The sequence below is a fragment of the Myripristis murdjan genome, chromosome 8 (genome assembly GCF_902150065.1).
Source record: "Myripristis murdjan chromosome 8, fMyrMur1.1, whole genome shotgun sequence".
NCBI lineage: Eukaryota > Metazoa > Chordata > Actinopteri > Holocentriformes > Holocentridae > Myripristis > Myripristis murdjan.
The window spans coordinates 10,980,124-10,999,486 of record NC_043987.1 but is presented as its reverse complement, the minus strand read 5'-3'; the positions used below and the strand labels follow the sequence as shown (position 1 = coordinate 10,999,486).

General features: G+C 40.6%; 1 protein-coding gene across 1 annotated transcript; it reads left to right on the top strand.

Annotated features, from left to right (window-relative positions):
• The first annotated feature begins 4,244 nt into the window (after positions 1 to 4,244).
• sec14l1 (SEC14-like lipid binding 1) lies at positions 4,245 to 18,760 on the top strand. Its single transcript, XM_030058758.1, has 16 exons — positions 4,245 to 4,457; positions 4,935 to 5,027; positions 8,877 to 9,026; positions 9,412 to 9,543; positions 10,844 to 10,972; positions 11,393 to 11,606; positions 12,270 to 12,379; positions 13,631 to 13,820; positions 14,455 to 14,543; positions 14,674 to 14,744; positions 14,885 to 15,056; positions 16,070 to 16,204; positions 16,404 to 16,538; positions 16,809 to 17,060; positions 17,249 to 17,427; positions 18,012 to 18,760. The coding sequence occupies exons 2-16, from the start codon at positions 4,965 to 4,967 to the stop codon at positions 18,115 to 18,117; spliced, it is 2,127 nt and encodes a 708-aa protein (XP_029914618.1). The 5' UTR covers positions 4,245 to 4,457; positions 4,935 to 4,964; the 3' UTR covers positions 18,118 to 18,760.
• Positions 18,761 to 19,363: the final 603 nt, after the last annotated feature.

Below are 19,363 nucleotides of genomic sequence, written 5' to 3'. Positions count from 1 at the left end.
TTAGCTGAAGATGCAGAGAATTTTAAGGTAGGTTTATCAACTGAACATTCAAATTTGAAAATGGTCGGGCATGTAGTGTAACATGGCCTTAACTCATATACTCAGTCACTCAGTCATTTCTTTTTACAAGATGTTGATTCTCTTTTGACTCTCTTTTGTCACAACACACAATATTTAACTTACAAAGCAAAGCCTGACTGGGGAACTCCACATACATCTTGGCACACACTCTTTTGGAGAGGCAAGCCTGAGGGATTGGACAACAGCATCAAAGATGGTTCAAATATCCAAAATTGTGTTGAGATTTGGGACTTGTTTCAAACTAGAGGAGAGCACTCAGTAGAGTCCAGATCCAGGAGTATCACCCCTTCTCCAGTGCTTAGATGAGGACACAAAAAACAGCTGGGGAGTTATAGCACTCAACTGAAGTATAAAACATTTTTCCAAAGGTTTTGAATCACCGTAAATACAAGAGGTCCTTGATCACACAGTCACAACTGTGCACAAATAATATTAGGCTGGTGAGCCCTGTAGAATGCGGGTGCACCAGCAGATAGATACACCTACACATGGACAGAAAAAAACAGACTTTTGCGCCCTGTCCAAAGTGATTGAACAGGAAATATGGGGGAAAAAATGTTTTTAATATGCACTCTCACATGAACTTGCACTTAACAAAACAAAAAGGTTTGCTATGTGACCATTTTGGTTGCAATCTAGTAGCTCTGCCTTGACTTATGCTCTGGAAAACCACAGTCAGGTCAGCTCTGGTTTCAGATGAGAAGGAGAGTGAGAGAGAGCAGTGGTGGTCGGGCAAGCTAGAAAGTGAATGAAGAGAGGGAGCGATGGTGGCAAGAACAAATGTTTTTCAAAGGTTTTGAATCAGCATGAGAGGTCCTTGATTATACAATCATAACTGCACACAAAAAAATAGGCTGATAGGCCCAGTAGTATGTGAGGGTAGCTGCGGACAGACAGACAGACAGACACACACACACACACACACACACACACACACACACACAAACAAATGCATGATCCCCTTCGGGCTGCCGCCTGGCGGCAATAATAAAGGACTTAAGTCTAGCATGGCACATTTTAGTAACATTACTCTTTATGCCAGATTGAAGGAGAAAAATCAGCTTATCTGAATTCCTTTCCCAAATCTCAGGCTGTTCCCTGCAGGGTCCCTGTACTTTTGTTGGCTGCCAGATCCAGCAGCTTTGAATCCCTCTCCAGATGCTGCTTCAGGAGTCTCAATGTGGGGCTGGCATCAACCACAGGCTCCACAGAGGCAGCAAATACCTGAACCTTACAATGTGCTGGGATAAATCTTCCATGTTATTGTCTACAGCTACCATTGTAATGCTGTTTACCTGTACTAATTAGAAGGGGGAACTGTGTAATAGAAAGCATGCACTGCAGGCTGGTAGATAATGGCTTTGTGGGATAAATTATGATAAAGTACAGAGCGACCGGGCTATTATCTGACTACTGTGAATGAATGCATCTGCTACAGAAGAAGAAGAGTGCTGATACAGGCCATGTACTGAAAATTAAATTATTAAATTAAAATATTGTTAAATGCATATTATTGTGTCCTTAAGTAGATAGATGACCTTCTGCTGATCTTTCACCTTGGTACCCATGCTGGGAATGTGTAGATTGTGAGTTTGAAGTGTTTTGGAGCTCTTTGAGAATAAGTGTCTATTTTTGTGTGAGTGCACCACTGGCCGTCCACAGGAGAAGTGTGCCACAAGGCCAGACTGGTTACATAAATTCAGCAGCTGTACTCTTCACATATTGCATGTCTGATGACACAGAGAAGCAGAGACCCATATTGAGATCAAAAATTTAAACTTCTCTTTATTTATTGCCTAATGGAGTAATTTAGCACAAAAGCAATTTCTATATATTTATTCACTTGACTGTTATAATCTAAGATGATGTATACATTTTAAATTTAACTGAATAGAAGCATTGAGTTTATTTGGTAAACACAGTGGACATCGGCTAGTAGCTCCGCCTCATCTATTCATATTTGATGCATTTGCATATTGTAGCTCTCTACTAATTTGACATGGGTTTTATTTAGATAAAATACACTGGCAGCATGAGAAAAGTTATTTAGGCTTTCCTAACCTCACTAATTGTAAGTATAAAGACGTTTTGTTCCATGAAAAAGCAGTCTTAATATATATGAAAATCAATCAATAAATCAACCAATGTGAGGCGGTAATGTCCTCTTATGCTATCTATCTTGACCTTCACAGAAAAAGTATGGGAAAACTTTCTGGCTGCACAACTTCACCAACATCTGTGAGTTTTGTAAATTTAATCTTTGTTATAAACTGCATCTGCCAGAAACACCAGCTTTTAGTGCATCACTTCACCTGAAATAAATCTACAACAAAAATTTACTTTGGTGGCTGTTTACCCAGGCGGTCGGCCCAAATGTAATCAATATTTTAGAGAGATGGAACAAAAAAGGTGAGATGACTGAACAATGCCAGTGCCATACTCTCTTTTTCATTGTTTAGTTGTTGTATTGACTTTTTTTTTTTATTCTATCATTATCTCATAGCCTGGAGACATTTTCAGTGGTCAGACCTTGAACTCAGGAGGGTGAGCTTTCTCTCTGAAGTAGGCTCCTCCCCTTCTGTGATGTCATATGTAAGCCATTTTTGATAGTGTAGCATTATAAACTGACCCCAGATCATGACTTTAGACTGCTGTATGGTGTCAGTACCCCCAGAAATGTTGATTTTCACTTCTCAGTAGAAATATACTCAAGAACCTCAAGTGACCCATTTCTTATGGCAAGCCATCCATGTAGGCACTTAAACCTCATTAACTGGCATTTTACCTTGAACTAAGATGTAGCTTTAATGTGCAGTTTATAGAAGTAATGCAGTCTTGGTTAACAAATAAAATCTTATAATTCACTGTTTTTCAAAGTGGCATTCAGGGTCAGTCAAGGGGTCCTTAGGAGGTTCAGGGTCACCTCGGGAAAATGAGGAATAGCTTAATGTCACTATAATTTAATTAACCAGAAACTCTGACCATACAAAGCAGATTATTTTAACATTATTTTTTAATCATACCACTTTGAACCTATTTGTCCACTTGGGGGTGTGGAGAATGACAAAGTTTAAAAAGTCCTGTTACAATTCACAGTGGTAGAAAGAGTACTACAAATTGCTACTCAAGTTGAATTACTGTTACTTAGCTGATATTTTACAGCAGCAGAAGAACTGCTGTAAAAATCTACTTAAGCAAAAGTAAAAAGTAGCTCATTTAAAGTGTACTCGGAGTAGAAGTGACTGAGTTGCTTTTTTACTAAACGGTAACTGTGTTAGGTGTGATCTCTTCCATGCAGTAATGAAAGGATGAGAGGACATGGTTCAAATTAGATTCTGTTAAAGGTGCATATAGCACAAACTTGATGATGATATTATTCCCCTTTTTACATGTTTTTTCCACATTTTTGCCGGTTGTGTCTTAATGGCCCTCCTTTCCATAGACCATCTGCAATTTTTCATCATGCACCTTTCATTAGAAATTTGGAAACGAGGTAAAGTAGAACCAACAGAGTGGAAGCAGGTTCCTCTTCTCATCTTTGCTGACTGAGTGTTTACTGTGAAAGGCTCCACAATCCGTCAGTGATCATTTGTACGCCATAGTGGATATGATTTAAAATGTAGTGAAGTACAATACTCAAACAAAAATGTTGTCAAGTAAAAGAAGAATTACTGACTTTGAAAAATACTGAAAAAGTACACAAAAAGCTACTCCACTACAGCAACACCGGTTCCTACACAATGCTCTGCAGTCTGCATGGCCCACACTGTAAACTAGACTCCAGCGTCACTGCGCCAAATGTTATGAGGTGTGTAACTGCCAAAGCCATTAAGTCTTTATGAAGCCTTGTAATTCATATAGTAATGAATACAAATAAGCCTCTTAAGGCCATGCAGCTGAACGCATGTCGTTTCATCCGGTTTTAAACCTGTCCAGTTTGGTCCAACAGCGCCTACTATCTCCTGCCCTGCCGTGTCTGGGATACAACTCATTCTAATTTACCCTGAATGATGATTTAAGTTAACGGCATTAGTTAGGGTTAGGGTTAATAATGTGACGTTACGCTGGATGTTACAGTGTATTTCCATGGGTGAAGTACTTAGTTTGACAGCGTGTTGAATTGGCTTCCTGTCGGGTCTTTAGGGCAGATTTGACATGAGTGATAGAGGGGCGGAGTTAACAGTCTCTCCGCTGGGCGACACAGCCTGGAAGACACAACTGGAGCTGCCTCTCTCTTTCTCTCCCTTTTTTAAACAACACAGAAAACTATTTTCTTTATTCAAGTTACAGCACGACTATGAGTGATGCACAGGTAGCGGGGCCCCCAAGACTGATGCGGAGCACATAAATCTTTTGCGGCATTCAAAACTACTCTGGTGAGTCAAGTTGGCCATTTTCGCCGTAAAGGCCCCAATCAAGATATTACATGAAACCGTGGTTGTCGTTTCTTATTGTTTCACTCGAGTGCCATTTAATAATTGCATATTATATCACATAATTACATGTTGTATTATATTTAGGATACAATGGAAACTTCAACTTCAAGTTATGATACAAGAGTGAGCTCTAGGTCGATGATGAATGGCTGTCAATATCTGGCCATTCTCCTAAAACGTTTCTGCTTTTTCCTTGTTACAGTTTTATGATTCCTCATAACTTATTTGACACTGTTATATGAGTAGCATGTGTTTGGAGCTGGTGACTTCACTTTGCCCTTTGCTCATGTCATGTGAACTTGTTTTTTGGGAGGCACACGGCGTTTTTTTTTTTTTTTTTTACACAGTAATGCTGATTGTTGCCATGGTGCTGTACTGCCGGTGTGATCTCCCTGTGGTTTGCATACACACACACAGGCTTTCTGGTGAATGAGCTGATTTTAAACCATGGTGCAGGAGTACCAGTCCCCCGTCCGGGTCTACAAGCACCCATTCGAGCTCATAATGGCGGTGAGTTGTGTTTTTTGTGTTCTTGTTGTTGTTGTTTTGGTCGTGGGTTGAGTTCACAACAGCTTCCGTTGTGCTGCAGACACAATGGGTTTATAGAGCCAAAGCACTTCTCTCTCTCTCTCTCTCTCTCTCTCTCTCTCTCTCTCTCTCTCTCTCTCTCTCTCTCTCTCTCTCTCTCGCTGTCTGTCTCATGCCATTCATTTGGTGTCAGGGCCCTGCTTGAGTTATCCAACATTTTTACCTGCTGTGTATGCAGTTTGAATAAAGCACCAAACTGTTTACAGAGCAATCATATGAAATGGAATAGAACAGTAGAAAATAGTGATGTTGGTGGTCCTTGCATCAGCAATTATAATCAGCTCGTTATTCGCTTCACATTAGGTAAGTGATTCCCTGAGATCCCAGAGCCCTGCTGCTTTTCATTCTGGTTATATAATCAGGGTATTACATTAGAAACAATAAAATGTAATTAGACTTAGCCACTGAGAGGCAGTTGGACGGTGTCATTACTTGGCAGGAGGTCTTCTAATGCCACATTTGTGGGGAGATCTTACACAAGTGCTCGCTGGACAAAGGGGTATTTAGTTAAAACTATTGTTCGGCTGCTGGGGCTCTGACCCTTGCACTCCTTAAGCTCATTCTGCTTTGCACTCAGCGTTCCGGATGAGAGCATCAGCTAATGGTGTAAAATGTAAAACGTTGAGCGGTACAGCACCCCAGGGTTCACCTGTTGCACTGTATACACTTAGTTGGACCTCCTAATATTGTTTTTTTTTTTTTGTTTTTGTTTTTGTTTTTTTGGTATTCGACCTTGCCTTTTTTCTTGTCTGCCACCACAGACAAGTGTCTTGTTCTTGATGTGTTATAAATGTGTTGCTTTTTGTCTAGTGATTGATAGCACAGGACAAACACAATATAGCATGGCCTAGTGTAGTAGTTATTTACAATTATCTACAGAACTACATACTGTGAGAAAGCTGCTTATCAAACTGTACATCTGTTAAGCACCTTCCCCACGCTCACAATATCGCATATGCCTCAACAGTAGGAGAGCTGTCATTTCCTCCCCAGAGTATTTCAAGCCAGACACTGATGATGATTTAAGGTAATTTGCCTCTCTGCTTGGCCTGGACACTAGTTGAATGAGCAAGTTTTCACTGCTTTTCAACAATCAGTCCAGTAGAAATCGATTACTGTACAAACAGTAGCCTTAACAGACTGTAATTTCATGTAGCCAAAAGATAGGTTGCATGCAGCCGTGACTCTTATACTTTCTTAACAAGAGTAATTCTTGTTTCACTGTCGGTATCGCTCTCTCCACCTACACATTTAACTTACAGCTGAAAGAAACCAACTCATTCCTGTTCACTTTGGCTTTTGCAAGTGACTCTGACAAGTAAAGGAAATCACTAACTGAAGAAGTAGACAAGGGAAAGTGGGTGCAATACTGTATGAAGTAACGAGAACAAACTAAGTCACAACACTTCATCGCAAAACAACTCCATCACACAGTGGTGACACAGTAAATACTAGTTAGATTATCTGAGAATGGAATTTTACATTCATTAAAATGGCTTTGACTGGCTTGCTACTTCAGTGCCAGATGGAAACCCTTGATTATACAGTCATGTTTTCATATCCTGTTTCAGATTTTGGCATTGCATTAATGTAGAGCCTCACAGAATACTTGGTGATTCTGTGATTTGACATCATTACAGAACCAGGATTAATGTTATTTCATCATGTGTTTTTGTTTTTTTTTGGTTACTTTGTTTTTCCTCAACAATCAGTATTAGATATGTACGTACCCAGTTTGACTATTTGTTCTGGTTGCTGTTTCTCGTTAGTGGTAGTTATCGATTAAGCCACAGGGTTATGCAACATCCTCAAAGCAGGTTACAGACCTTAATGCTGCCGTGACTCTTTGCCTGCATCTCTAAACGCAGCTGTGAGGCTGTCACCACAGAGCTCAAGCTGACATCCAGACAAGCCTCCTCTGACACCTTTCCATTGCACAGCTGTCATTGTAAATGACCAGTATAAAAGTGCTGTGGTGTCATTAGACGTTATTGAAAACCGTCTCAAAAGCAGCCTGTTGCGAATGGCAAACAACAGCTCCTATGAACACATTTCAGTTTCACTGGCATAATGGGGAAAATCCAGTGAATAGTCTGCCACTTTCACCTGTCCCATTCATCGACTGGGCTCTCTCATCGGTCCCCTGCCACTGACAGTTATTACTCCGGCTAACAATCCTGACCCCAAATCCTCCTGCGTCTGCCCTTGATATTGGTGAATGCTTTATCAGTGACGGCAGCGTTATCTCCATGATGACACATCCTAATGACTTTCCTGGCTGTTTATGTAATAGCAGCGCGCTAGATTTGTTTTGCTAGACTCACTTTAAAATTCTGCTTAACTAGCATCAACTTTGGAATTAAAGCTACATTTACATTATTCATGCTCCTCATCCACGGTCATTAGAACATTATTGGCTTGCTAATGTGAAGTCTGATAATAAAACATGGTGGAAATGTTGTTTTCGCCCGATTAGACTTTCTTACTTGGATACTTGGACTTACTCATTACTTTTGCATACGGATGCTTGAATGTCAGACCCTGTTTTCATTTAGTCTTCTGAAGGGAGCCATAGACGATTTAGCAAATGGACAATGGCCCCAGCTAGCCAACTTACTGTAGCCTGCTTGTTTTTCATGCTTACTTTATGTGTAGCTTTGATTGGTATTTTAGGAGGATGGTTTCAGTCTGTGTGCAGTCAGGGAAATGCATATCTTCTGGTTACACAGGACCAGTTCATGCCAGTTATTAATCAAAGAACCCTTTTCCATGGGTTTTGTAGTGAATGATGTCTGTATTGTAGCATCTCATTGACTAAATCACTTGCAGTTGCTCTAGAAATAAATTTGCCTTGACTTGATGGCATGCTCTTTGAGTGCTCGCGTGTGTTTGTCTTGCTCAAAGATCAGACAGCACATACTTGTGAATTTGGACGTGAAACCTAGAGGGACTTGGAGAAAATCCCGCTCTCCTTCACTTGTTATGTTATGAATTTGAATGCCTTTGGTCAGTTGCCCAGCTTTAATTTCGTTTTCAAACACCAGCAAGCAAATCAGCTGATTTATTGTGTAAATTTACTCATTCATTTCCTCAGTGTTTATCTCATTTCAGACGAAAATGTCCTGGGAACATGAGCATTAGATTTCTAGCCCTTTAAATAAATGTGCTTCTACAAATGAATTGATACTGACATTGATTTTAATATTGCTGAAATATATGAGTGCTGGATTGTTCTGCAACATAAAACAGACAGCTGTCCACATCCTGATGGTCACATGGCTTAGTTCACTTCAGTGCCCTTTGTGACCTGACAGGGGTGTGCAGAAGCAGCACAGCTAACAGACACACAGGCACTAATGGGCTCCTGCCGTGACTGTGCTGAAACTCATATGCAGGTGTATAGACCCAGGTCTGGCCTATAGGCAGCTCAAACAGGCTAAGCATTGATATTGACAGGTGAGGTTGAGTTCATTTGGCTTGGGCTGATGGTCATATGCTATGGCTCATAAAACTCAAAGCGACTGCAGGCTGTAAAAGGCACTAAAGCTGCAGGCTGTTGCTTTGCTCATAACCCCAGACATTAACTTTTAATATGTATTTCATATAATCCTCTAAAAGTCAATAACCATTGAACAGGACCTAACCTGACTCTGTAACCAAATGCTGTAAATCCTCCAACATAAATGATGGCAGTTAAATTGCCTTCATCTGCTTTGCTCTCTCTCTCTGTCTCTCCCTCTCCCTCCTCCTGTCGCTGTATCATCCTATCAGGCCTATGTGAAGAGGTTCCCCAAGTGCCCGCTCATCCCAGTGTTTGTGGACAGTGAGATCATCAGTGAGAGCCACAGTGAGGATGGATCCACCCTTGTTACTGAGAGACGCTGTGTGGTCGATGTTGATGCTCCCCGACTGCTCAAAAGGGTATCTGTCCACTGACCTTTTACCAAGCAAGTTGTAAGCCAGCACATCATTGCTACATGGTGCAATATGTGGCCTGACCCACTCGTGATGGCCAAGCACGAGATGGAAGTTTTATATCCTCTGCCATAGTCAAAGCCTTTAACACAGGCATGAAAGCAATAAGAGGAGCTATAGCCAGATATGTTTTATTTTCCGTGTTTTTATGACTGTTTAACTCCTGCTTTGTGGTTGTCTGGTACAATTATTTGTCTGCCCTTTGCTGATATTTTACTGCGCTGCAAGCACACTGTGTTCAGTGTCTCTTCTCTCTCACCCTGTGCTGGAAATGAACATTTCTCATCACGCAACAGTCTGGTTGAAAATGCCATGTTGTTTCTGTGTGTAGATAGCCGGTGTGGATTACCTCTACTTCATCCAAAAGAACACTCTGAATCGCAGAGAGAGGACGCTGCGCATTGAGGTCCACAACGAGACCTTCTCCAACAGAGTCATTGTCCATGAGCTCTGCAACTACTCAGTGAGCCTTCACATTTAACTACACTATTATGTGCTCGGGCAGAGCAGCTCAGTAAGAGCCCAGCTTTCTATTTGCTTATAGGTGTGCAGTGTTTCTCATGCAAATGAGAACTGAATATTTTGTTTAGCAGCTCTTGCAGTTCTAATAGCTCTGTGCTATTACAACACTTAGGTGCTATCAGGTGGAGTTTTTAAAGCCAATGTAGTTGCACTCACTCCAGCAGTTCACACACATTGTACTCTGCCCTGACCTACTAAAAAGCACGAGGCACTTTGTTGCTTTTTTTTTTTTTTTTATCAGGATGTCTGCAGGTCCTTAAAAAGTCTTAAAATGTCTGAAATTCCATTTTTATAAATATTAGGCCTTAGAAGTCATTAAATAGTTTTAAATTTGAATTATTGGAGTCTTAATTTCAACATGATCATTCTAATCCCATGTGTCTATTTTTGTCAAAATTAGTCAGGTTCTACTTTATACTAACTGGCTACAGTTGTCTGTTGGGAAAATGCCCTAAAGGAAACTGTTCCTACCAAAAAGTGGCCTCTGCACTAGACCAAGTGTGTAGCACTTACCTTGATGTTTACCTGTTATGCTTATTGGAATATTTAAAAAGAGGGTTTATCTTTAAAAGGTATCTAACTCATTCATTTATTTTTCCATTATCTTTACTGAGCATTACCCTCAGCAAATTTTTTTCCCTAATGTTAGCAATAACCAACATATGCCTAACCATAACCCTAACCAATAAGCCAAACTGACCACCCAAAAGTAAAAAAAAAATCTGTTGCCCTCTTTGGAAAAAAAAAAAAGTGTCTTGCCCTCACCAGCAACACCGTTTTATCTGATGCACAAGCCACTTTAAACTTAATTATGTGCTGTCACTTGAATTAGGCAACTTGGTTAATACTTGAGACGGTCCTTGAACCCTGTGTACCAGTCACTTTAAAACCCACATCCTGCTCTCCCATGTGTAATCTCTGATGATTGATATACAAATGATGCTAAAATACTTGAGGTAATTTGCATAGCTCTCTTAACAACTGATGGTAACATTGTAGTACTTGAATCCCCAATTATGGTGACTTAAGTGCATGATACTTGACTCATCATTTAACTGTTTTACTCTGTTGTCCCTGATGCCCTGTTTTACTCCCTGCTTGCTGCTTCTGTGTTTATTCTCATTTGCATTATGCTGTGAAAAATTTGTAAAGTTGTGTATAATGGAATAGCAATAACATACAAGCTGAAACTGAGCTAAGCATACTGCCTGAGTTATGACATTTTTTGTCCTCCTCCATAGGTTCATCCCGAGAATGAGGACTGGACGTGCTTCGAACAGACAGCTAGTCTGGATATTAAATCCTTTTTTGGCTTTGAGAGCACAGCAGAGAAGATAGCTATGAAGCAGTACGCCAGCAGCATTAAAAAGGTTTGCATCTTTAAGACGTCTTTGAGCTGCATCTTATGTTTTCTTATATTCCTTACTGCAGGTATTTGCAAAAATACAATGTTCCCAATACTGCCTTTGTTTACACACATAATGCCCACAGTAATTGTATTTTTTGATGTGTGGGGATGGCATGGAGTAAGAATTTGAGATGCACCATCCATGATGATCTCATACTGTTACTTGTTTCAGGTGTGTATGAGTTTGTGTGTGTGTGTGTATGTCTGTGTGTGATCTCCACATCTGCTGACCCAGTCATGCATCCTGCAGATCTGAGGCCATGCACGTGATTTTCTCTGTGTTTGCTTGTGTCTGCAAATAAATCTGCTATATTTGTCCAGAGTGTTGTCCAAACACAATGGTCACATTAACGCATGGTCTAACGGCCTTCTCCTCTCATAGGGCAAAGAGATTATCGAGTACTACCTCAGGGAGCTCGAGCAGGAAGGAATAACTTACATACCCCGTTGGACCCCCCCTGTCGTCCCTCCCACTGCCAGGCTCCAACTGCCACCCACCTCTGCTGCCAGAGCCATCCCAGTGCACAGTGCCAAGGATGGACTGCCCAGCAAGGACCCTGCCAGCCCCACAGAGCTGCTGGCTGGCTCTCCCGATGGTCAGTGCACTGGCTAGTCACAATAAACCACACACAATGGCAGCCAGCACATCACACAAAAGCACAGTCAAATGATGCGTGCCATGTATACAGTCCCATTCTGTTGACTGGTGCACAGTACATTCTGGTTACGCAATGATCTGCCACACTGAGGGGAATGTTTTGCATTTGAACCGAATTTTGGACAGCACTCTACATTGAATCAAGACAATCCTATGTCATCTAAAAAACATTAGCGAGTATTTTAACAATTGTCATTTTAATTGTGATACCATGATATAATGACATGTACAATTACATTAATTTTTGTTTTCATTCTCTTTACTAAAGATGATAATTATGCTTGAAGTGATTTTTCCATTATCCTTTCCTGTTCTATTAAGGTTTAGCACTGCCTCCTCCTATTTTGTGTCATAAAGTAATTACTCTTTGTACCATAAGGCTACACAGCAGATTCTCTGAAAAACTGTTCTGTGGCATAAAATACAAGATCCACCGTAGAGGCTGGTAGAAGCTGCCAGCCTCTATAGTCCTTTTGGTAATTCTCCCCCTTTTTATGTTTTGCAATTATATAAACATTTTGCGCCTCTTAACTGTCAAAATATATATCAGTTTGATGCATGCAGTATTTACTAACTTAATATCTAAATGCTTGCCTTGCAGACAAGTTGGATGCAGACTACATCAGACGTTACCTTGGTGACTTAACCCCCTTGCAGGAGAGCTGTCTTATTCGACTGCGCCAGTGGCTACAGGAAACCCACAAGGGAAAGGTCATCTATCTATCTATCTATCTATCTATCTATCTATCTATCTATCTATCTATCTATCTATCTATCTATATGTTCAATTCAGTTTAACAGCTCAAATTTGTTTTATTGATAAGAGTTGCAAAAATTTACAAATATTGCAAATAGAAACCAAAGAAGCATCAATTCAGTGCACACTGTAAGTAAACAGACTGCATTGCTTTTGAGAAGCAACAATAAATATACAATATATATACAATACATGTAAGTGCATTATGCATTTGTAGGACATGCACTAACATGTTGGGTTCATACAAACTCAGCAGATTAAATGCGCAAGGATTATTAAATACTTTTCAGTGTTGTAGTTGAGTTGCAAGACCTCGAGTCTGAGTTGAGTCAAGGTACAGTCAGAGTCTCAGTCACCAATGTCGAGTTCAAGTTGAGTCCGCACTACCCTGCCTGCTTCCAAATCTGAGTCCAAGTCCTGTCCGAGTCCAGTCTGCATTATCTGTGCCTGAGCCTAAGTCACGTGTCTTCCTCAGCATTGATTCTCAAACGGGGCTTCGAGTTGCTCTGCTACAGTGAAATAGCTGACATGCATTTAAAAAGGTATAAATTAAACAAAAATGACATAAACTATGTCATGTATTAATTCACTGTGCTTCAAAATGTATTGATAGCCACAAATAGTGCAAATTTGACAGACAGAGGAAATGTTGTGTCTTCAATAACAAAACAATAATAATTGTGAGGTGGTGGGAGGAAGCTGATCTCACTTACTGTGTGTCCAGACCAAAAGTGAAGTAAATTTGTCTCGTGGACACTCAATGTGAAAAATTTCCCCTCACGCATAAATTTGCATCTATTTGTGTTTTTGCACTGACTTTGTATTTAATTGCACCGAATGAAAAACTCACTTTGCATTCAGTCTGAACACACAGTCATGCTTGTAATGCAGCATGCAGTATAAATCCACAAGAGGCATGAACATAATTCACGCTACCTCAGTTAGGAAGTAAAGTCTGTTCACCTCTGTATGAAGAAACAAGAAAAGAAAAGAAAAGTTCAAGCCCTCAACCATATGGCTTCTGAGTCCATAGGCAGTTAATGCACAAGTCTGTGGCACCAGTGCTCGAGTCCAGGTCGAGTCCGGAGTCTTTACAAGTCTGATACTTTCTACTAACTACTACCTCTTTCCCAAAGACTATGCACCTAATTAAATGCTGCAATGGATGGACCTACTTAATTTTCTCCCTACCTGTTATGTAATAGATTCCAAAGGACCAGCACGTGCTGCGTTTCCTCAGGGCCAGGGATTTCAACATCGACAAGGCCAGAGAGTTCTTGTGCCAGTCGCTCACTTGGAGGAAGCAGCATCAGGTGGACTTCCTTCTAGACTCGTGGGAGCGGCCACAAGTGTTGCAGGACTATTACACGGGAGGCTGGCACCACCATGACAGAGGTACTGTCTGAGTGATTTTATCTGCCTGCCTTTTTATTCCTCTGCCTTTTTCATTTCAGCAGGATCATTCGCTCAGTACAGGAACCAGCATCCAGGAAGTTTTTTCTTCTTCTTTTTTTTTTTTTGTCACTTTGAGGTTGTTCAGGTCACACTGCAGCACAGAAGCGCTCTCTGTGAATAACAGGTTGAAATTTGCCTGTGCACTGAGGCTGTTCTGTAGTCAGTGATAGTGTGTTATGGTCTCTCTGCAGTGAAAGTTCACGCTCACATCACTCTGAGTAAGGAGATATTTTAGGTTAAAGTGATACCTGTTAATGATTGACTGTGAAGTCTGAGTACCATCTGTCGTGTCTCTCATTGTTTGAAAATGAGTCATTGCTTTTAATAGTACAGCTGAGACACCAATGAAGTTTAGAAATAAAGCACAGCAAATGCCCTTTGAAAGTTCCCACACTAAGTCAATATATGTTAATCAATACCAACCTTTAAGTAACACAGGTCATTGAGTGACAGTAACTACTGTGGATAGAATCACATGCATTCAATCCATTGCATTTTCTTAATTATATAATTCTGTGTGTGTGTGTGTGTGTGTGTGTGTGTGTGTGTTCATGTCTATGTTGAATTTGTTTAGATGGACGTCCTCTGTATATTTTACGACTGGGACAAATGGACACTAAGGGCTTGGTTCGAGCCTTGGGAGAGGAGGTGCTTCTTCGACAGGTGATTTGAACACATATACAAGATTTACACCATGAATACATGCAGGTACATATAAGCACATGCATGCAACCTTTTTCTTCCACAGCAAATTCAGTTGTATTAACCCTATAACTACATGACTGTGACTCAGGTCCTGTCCATCAATGAGGAGGGACTACGGCGTTGTGAGGAAAACACCAGAGTCTTTGGTCGACCCATCAGGTGCCCACAGGACCAGCACTAGTTCATCTACATTCATCTATATATTCATTTATTTTCATCTATATTCATCTATTCTGTCAGAGCCACAGGTTGATACATGCTTACATGGTAAGCATAGTAATGTCTGTGTTGTCTGCTAGCTGTTGGACTTGCCTGGTGGACCTGGAGGGTCTGAACATGCGTCACTTGTGGAGACCAGCGGTTAAGGCTCTGCTGAGGATCATCGAGGTTGTGGAGGCCAATTACCCCGAGACTCTGGGACGCCTGCTCATACTGAGGGCGCCAAGAGTCTTTCCAGTCCTCTGGACACTGGTGAGGACAAATAGATGCAGTTATACTAACTACACTTGATGTTGATGTATCAAGTTGCAGGACTGAAAGCAAAAAAAAAAAAAAAAAAAAATTGGATTTTGCTGATATAGCAGTTAGTTTCACAGTTGCATCATGATGGGAATTTTAAGTAGTTTAGGTGCAGGCCAGCCCCAATATGCATACAGCATGAGCAATGCAAAGAAGTGGTGAGGAAGAGAAAGAAAACATGTTTAAATGATGACACCCATGCAATATGCAAATACTTTCAGACCAAGAGATGAGATGAAACTGTAAAGATCCCTGTGGGGAAATTAGATTGTCGCAGCCAGCGGCCGAAGTAACAGGATTCATCACAGAAATAAATATAAGAAGTAATATAAGCACTCAAATCAAGTATAAAAGTGTGTTATTTGTTTTGCTGCCTTCTTGGTCAGGGCACTTCTGTAAGAGATTTTTAATGTTAGTGAGGCCCTCCTGGTTAATAAAAAAAACAAAAAACCAAAAAAAAAAAAAAAACATAAAACAACGAAATGAAAAATATCATATGTAAACAGCATGAAATAGAAAACACAATTAATATATATACAGTAATTAAATGAGCAGATGCTTATGTCACCAAATCATATTGTTATGATTGTAGCTCATAACTTACACTTAAATGACACACAATTTGACCCACCCATCATTACTTAAGTATCTTCAGACCAGTTAAAATGTGCTGTAAGAGCTTGCTCAAAATATGAAGCATTTATATACTGGGTTTAACAATTTAACAGCTACACAATTTGTATTGTCTAATATGCAGTCAAAATGCTTTAAACTTTAATATCAATTACGGTATTTTACACATTTGTCACTTTTGTTTGATTAATGAAGCTTTCTCTCCCCTTCTGAAGCAAGAATTAATAATGTTTGTGTCTGTTTATAAAATTTGTTATGAATGGATCTGCTGCCATGGCTTAATGATCCTTGCTGACTTTTTTTGTTTTTCTTCTTTTTTTCTTTGTTTCCAGGTCAGTCCCTTCATTGATGAGAACACCCGTAAGAAATTTCTTATTTATGCCAGTAATGATTACCAAGGACCCGGAGGCTTGGTGGACTACATCGACAGAGAAATCATCCCTGACTTCTTGGGAGGGGACTGCATGGTGAGATATGGACTTAATTGGACATAATTTATTGTAAACATGAAGTTTAGACTCAGCATAGGCATATTTACATATTATAGACCTGTGGCCATGTGCCTCTTTTACTGTTCTACACCATTTGGCCCTGATTCAGATATTAAAAATCGTTTGTTCTGGATTATCCCTTGCACTAAATTTTGCTGATGGGCTCACTCCTCAGTGGGACATCCCTGAGGGCGGTATGGTCCCCAAGTCTCTGTACAGAACAGCGGAGGAGCTGGAGAGTGAGGAGAACCGCCTGTGGACCGACTCAATATATAAAAGTGCCAGTGTGTTCAAAGGAGCCCCATATGAGGTACAAACCCAGCTTTTACAACTTGCCACCAAAATCTGAATTTGAACGAGTTAGGCAATTAGATAATACTTCTTTATGTGTGCTAAAGTGCCTAAAGATAAGACCAAGGGGGAGATTTGGATTAGTTCCAGGATTACATTAAACTGTGGATAACAGTGCCACCTGCGGGTGTAAAACTATACTGCATACCTGCAACAAAGGAGAAATGACATGATTAATGGCCAGCTGTTTGCCTCTCTGTGTTTCCAATCTGCTTGCATCCTCCTGCAGCTGCTGATCGAGATCACAGAAGCCTCCTCAGTCATCACCTGGGACTTTGATGTGTGTAAAGGAGATGTGATCTTCAACATCTACCACTCCAAGAGGGCACCACAGCCCCAAAAGAAAGACGCACTCGGGGCCCATGGTATCCCATCCCCAGGGGCCATTAATGTCCAGCTGATAGATAGAAACTGGGTGCTGGGCCAGGACTACAGCATGGTGGAGTCAGCCCTCCACTGCAGGGAGGGAGAGAGTGTCCAGGTCAGAGGCTGGAGAAGAGGGAATAGATTAAAAAAAAAAAAAAAAAATCACTGCCACATCTCTTTTCACTGTTTTTTTTTTTTTTTTTTTTTTTTTCCATTTTCAATTTGCTTGTGTTTCAGAGTGTTTGTCCCTCTCCCTGATATTAGCCCCTCATAGTGACCTTTCTGCTCTCGTCTGTTTGTCAGGGCTCCCATGTAACGCGCTGGCCCGGCTTCTACATCCTCCAGTGGCGCTTCCACAGCTCCCCAGCCTGCTCGGCCTCTAGCCTGCCCCGTGTGGACGATGTGTTGGCATCTCTGCAGGTCTCCTCCCACAAGTGTAAGGTCATGTACTATACGGAAGTTCTGGGATCCCATGACTTCAGGTCAGTTTACCCGCTACACTGAGATGTTTCTCTGATCCTGAACTAGGACGAGGCAATATGTCGATACAATATTGATATGGTGAAAGAAGACTAGATATTGTCTGGAATTGTAGATATTTTAATATTGTAATATGGCCTAAGTGTTGTCTTTTCCTGGTTTTACAGGCTGCATTATAGTAAAGAAATGCAATTATCTGAACTCTTTGGACTGTTAAAACTATTCTATTATTTGCTTCTACCTGTTTTATTAGTATTATCACAATATTGATATTGAGGCGAGATATTAGATTTTGTCCATTTCTGCCCAGCCCTATTCCAGCTTATGTTGTGCTTATGTTGCATAAAGGGCTTACTGTGCTTACTGTGCTACTATAGTGTGAGTTTAGTGATAGTTAGTCTTTTGATTTTCTTGAAATGATGTTTTCTTTTGTTTCAAATCAACGTTTTTCAGATATGTGCCTTTTTAGATTCTCTAGGCTTAGGTGATAAAGTATTTACAAAAATTGAAGAGTCTTTATGGTAATTCATGAGCATTTATTTTAATGTTAATTTTTCTTTCTTTGTCTTTGTCTCTGTATTTCTAGGGGTTCCATGACTAGTCTGGAGTCTAGTCATAGTGGCTTTTCCCAACTCAGCGCTGTCACCACTTCCTCTAGCCAATCACAAGCCAGCTCCACCATCTCAAGGTAGCATCTGGCCAGCAGGTCCCCTACAATGGCCGCACTGAGAAGGAAAAAAGACGAATTTTGAACCTGTACGGCTCCATCTGTGCCTTTGCTAATCAGAATTTGACCTGTCAGTGGAAGGTGAAATGACCACTATGGAAATGGTTAAGGATAGTTTTCTCCTTATTTGAGTGCAGTTTCTCTCTGACCTCATCTTATACCTTGGCAATGACGATGATGCACTTGAAGAAGCATTTCTTTCTGTGCCTTTGATGACTGATTCATTATTTGGTGTTTTTAGTGGTAGGATTACACCTCGCAAACAATCGAATACCTCGGCTTTGTTAGCACAACTGCCCTCTTTTTAAGGAGGAAATGACCAGTCCATATGAAATTTGTTTGAGAATAAAGTGAGAAAACTAAAGAATAATCATGCTATATACTATTTCATTCATTTCATTTACTAACTGTGCAATACAAGGAGCTGTAGGTTTCTGTTGAAGTTTTTCTGATTGTCCACAAGATGTCACTGTGCTCTACGACTGGAATTGCTTGAAAGTCACCTGCAGTGAACGTAATGGTGTTACACTCAGACTGAGTAGACCTTCTGTTGTATCCAGTGGTTTCTGATTGTTTAAATAAAGATTTTGAGATGGTTGTGTCCTTTAGACTGTTGTCATTGTGTTGAATCTTAAGAGTTTTGTGCCTTACTCAATATAACCTCTCTTATTTCAACAAGATTGCCCTCCAATAATGGACATTACTCTTTGGCTTTGTGGTTTATGAAACTGACCTGTAACAAAACAACTTTTTTTTAGCGAGAGATGGACCATTAATCATTGTTACAGCAATAAATGAGCTGTAGACTGTGAGCTGATGAAATGAAACCCCTTATAAAACATGCATTACACCCTCTAGATTTCATGGAATGTAGTTTTTGGGCTTGTTAGGCATAGTTGCATAGTTGCTGAGTTTTCCAAAGCAGCTAATTTGAATGCAATATAGTGCAACCTCTGTGCCGTGGCACAGGGCCAGGCAGACTGATTAACATAAAACTTTAATTTTCATAAACTTATCACATGCTTCTAGCTAAAGCCGAACTGAATTTCCCTGTGTGCTTTCCCCCCTTGTTTTTCTTGATTCCGATGCCCCTGCAAACGGGTGTCATAATGTTGCTGCTTATCCCGACGCAATGCAAAGGCAGGTGGACAGAATTGCCTGAGAGGCTGACTGAACAGGGTTTCGGCTTCCTGCTGGCTTGTCGGGGTTGG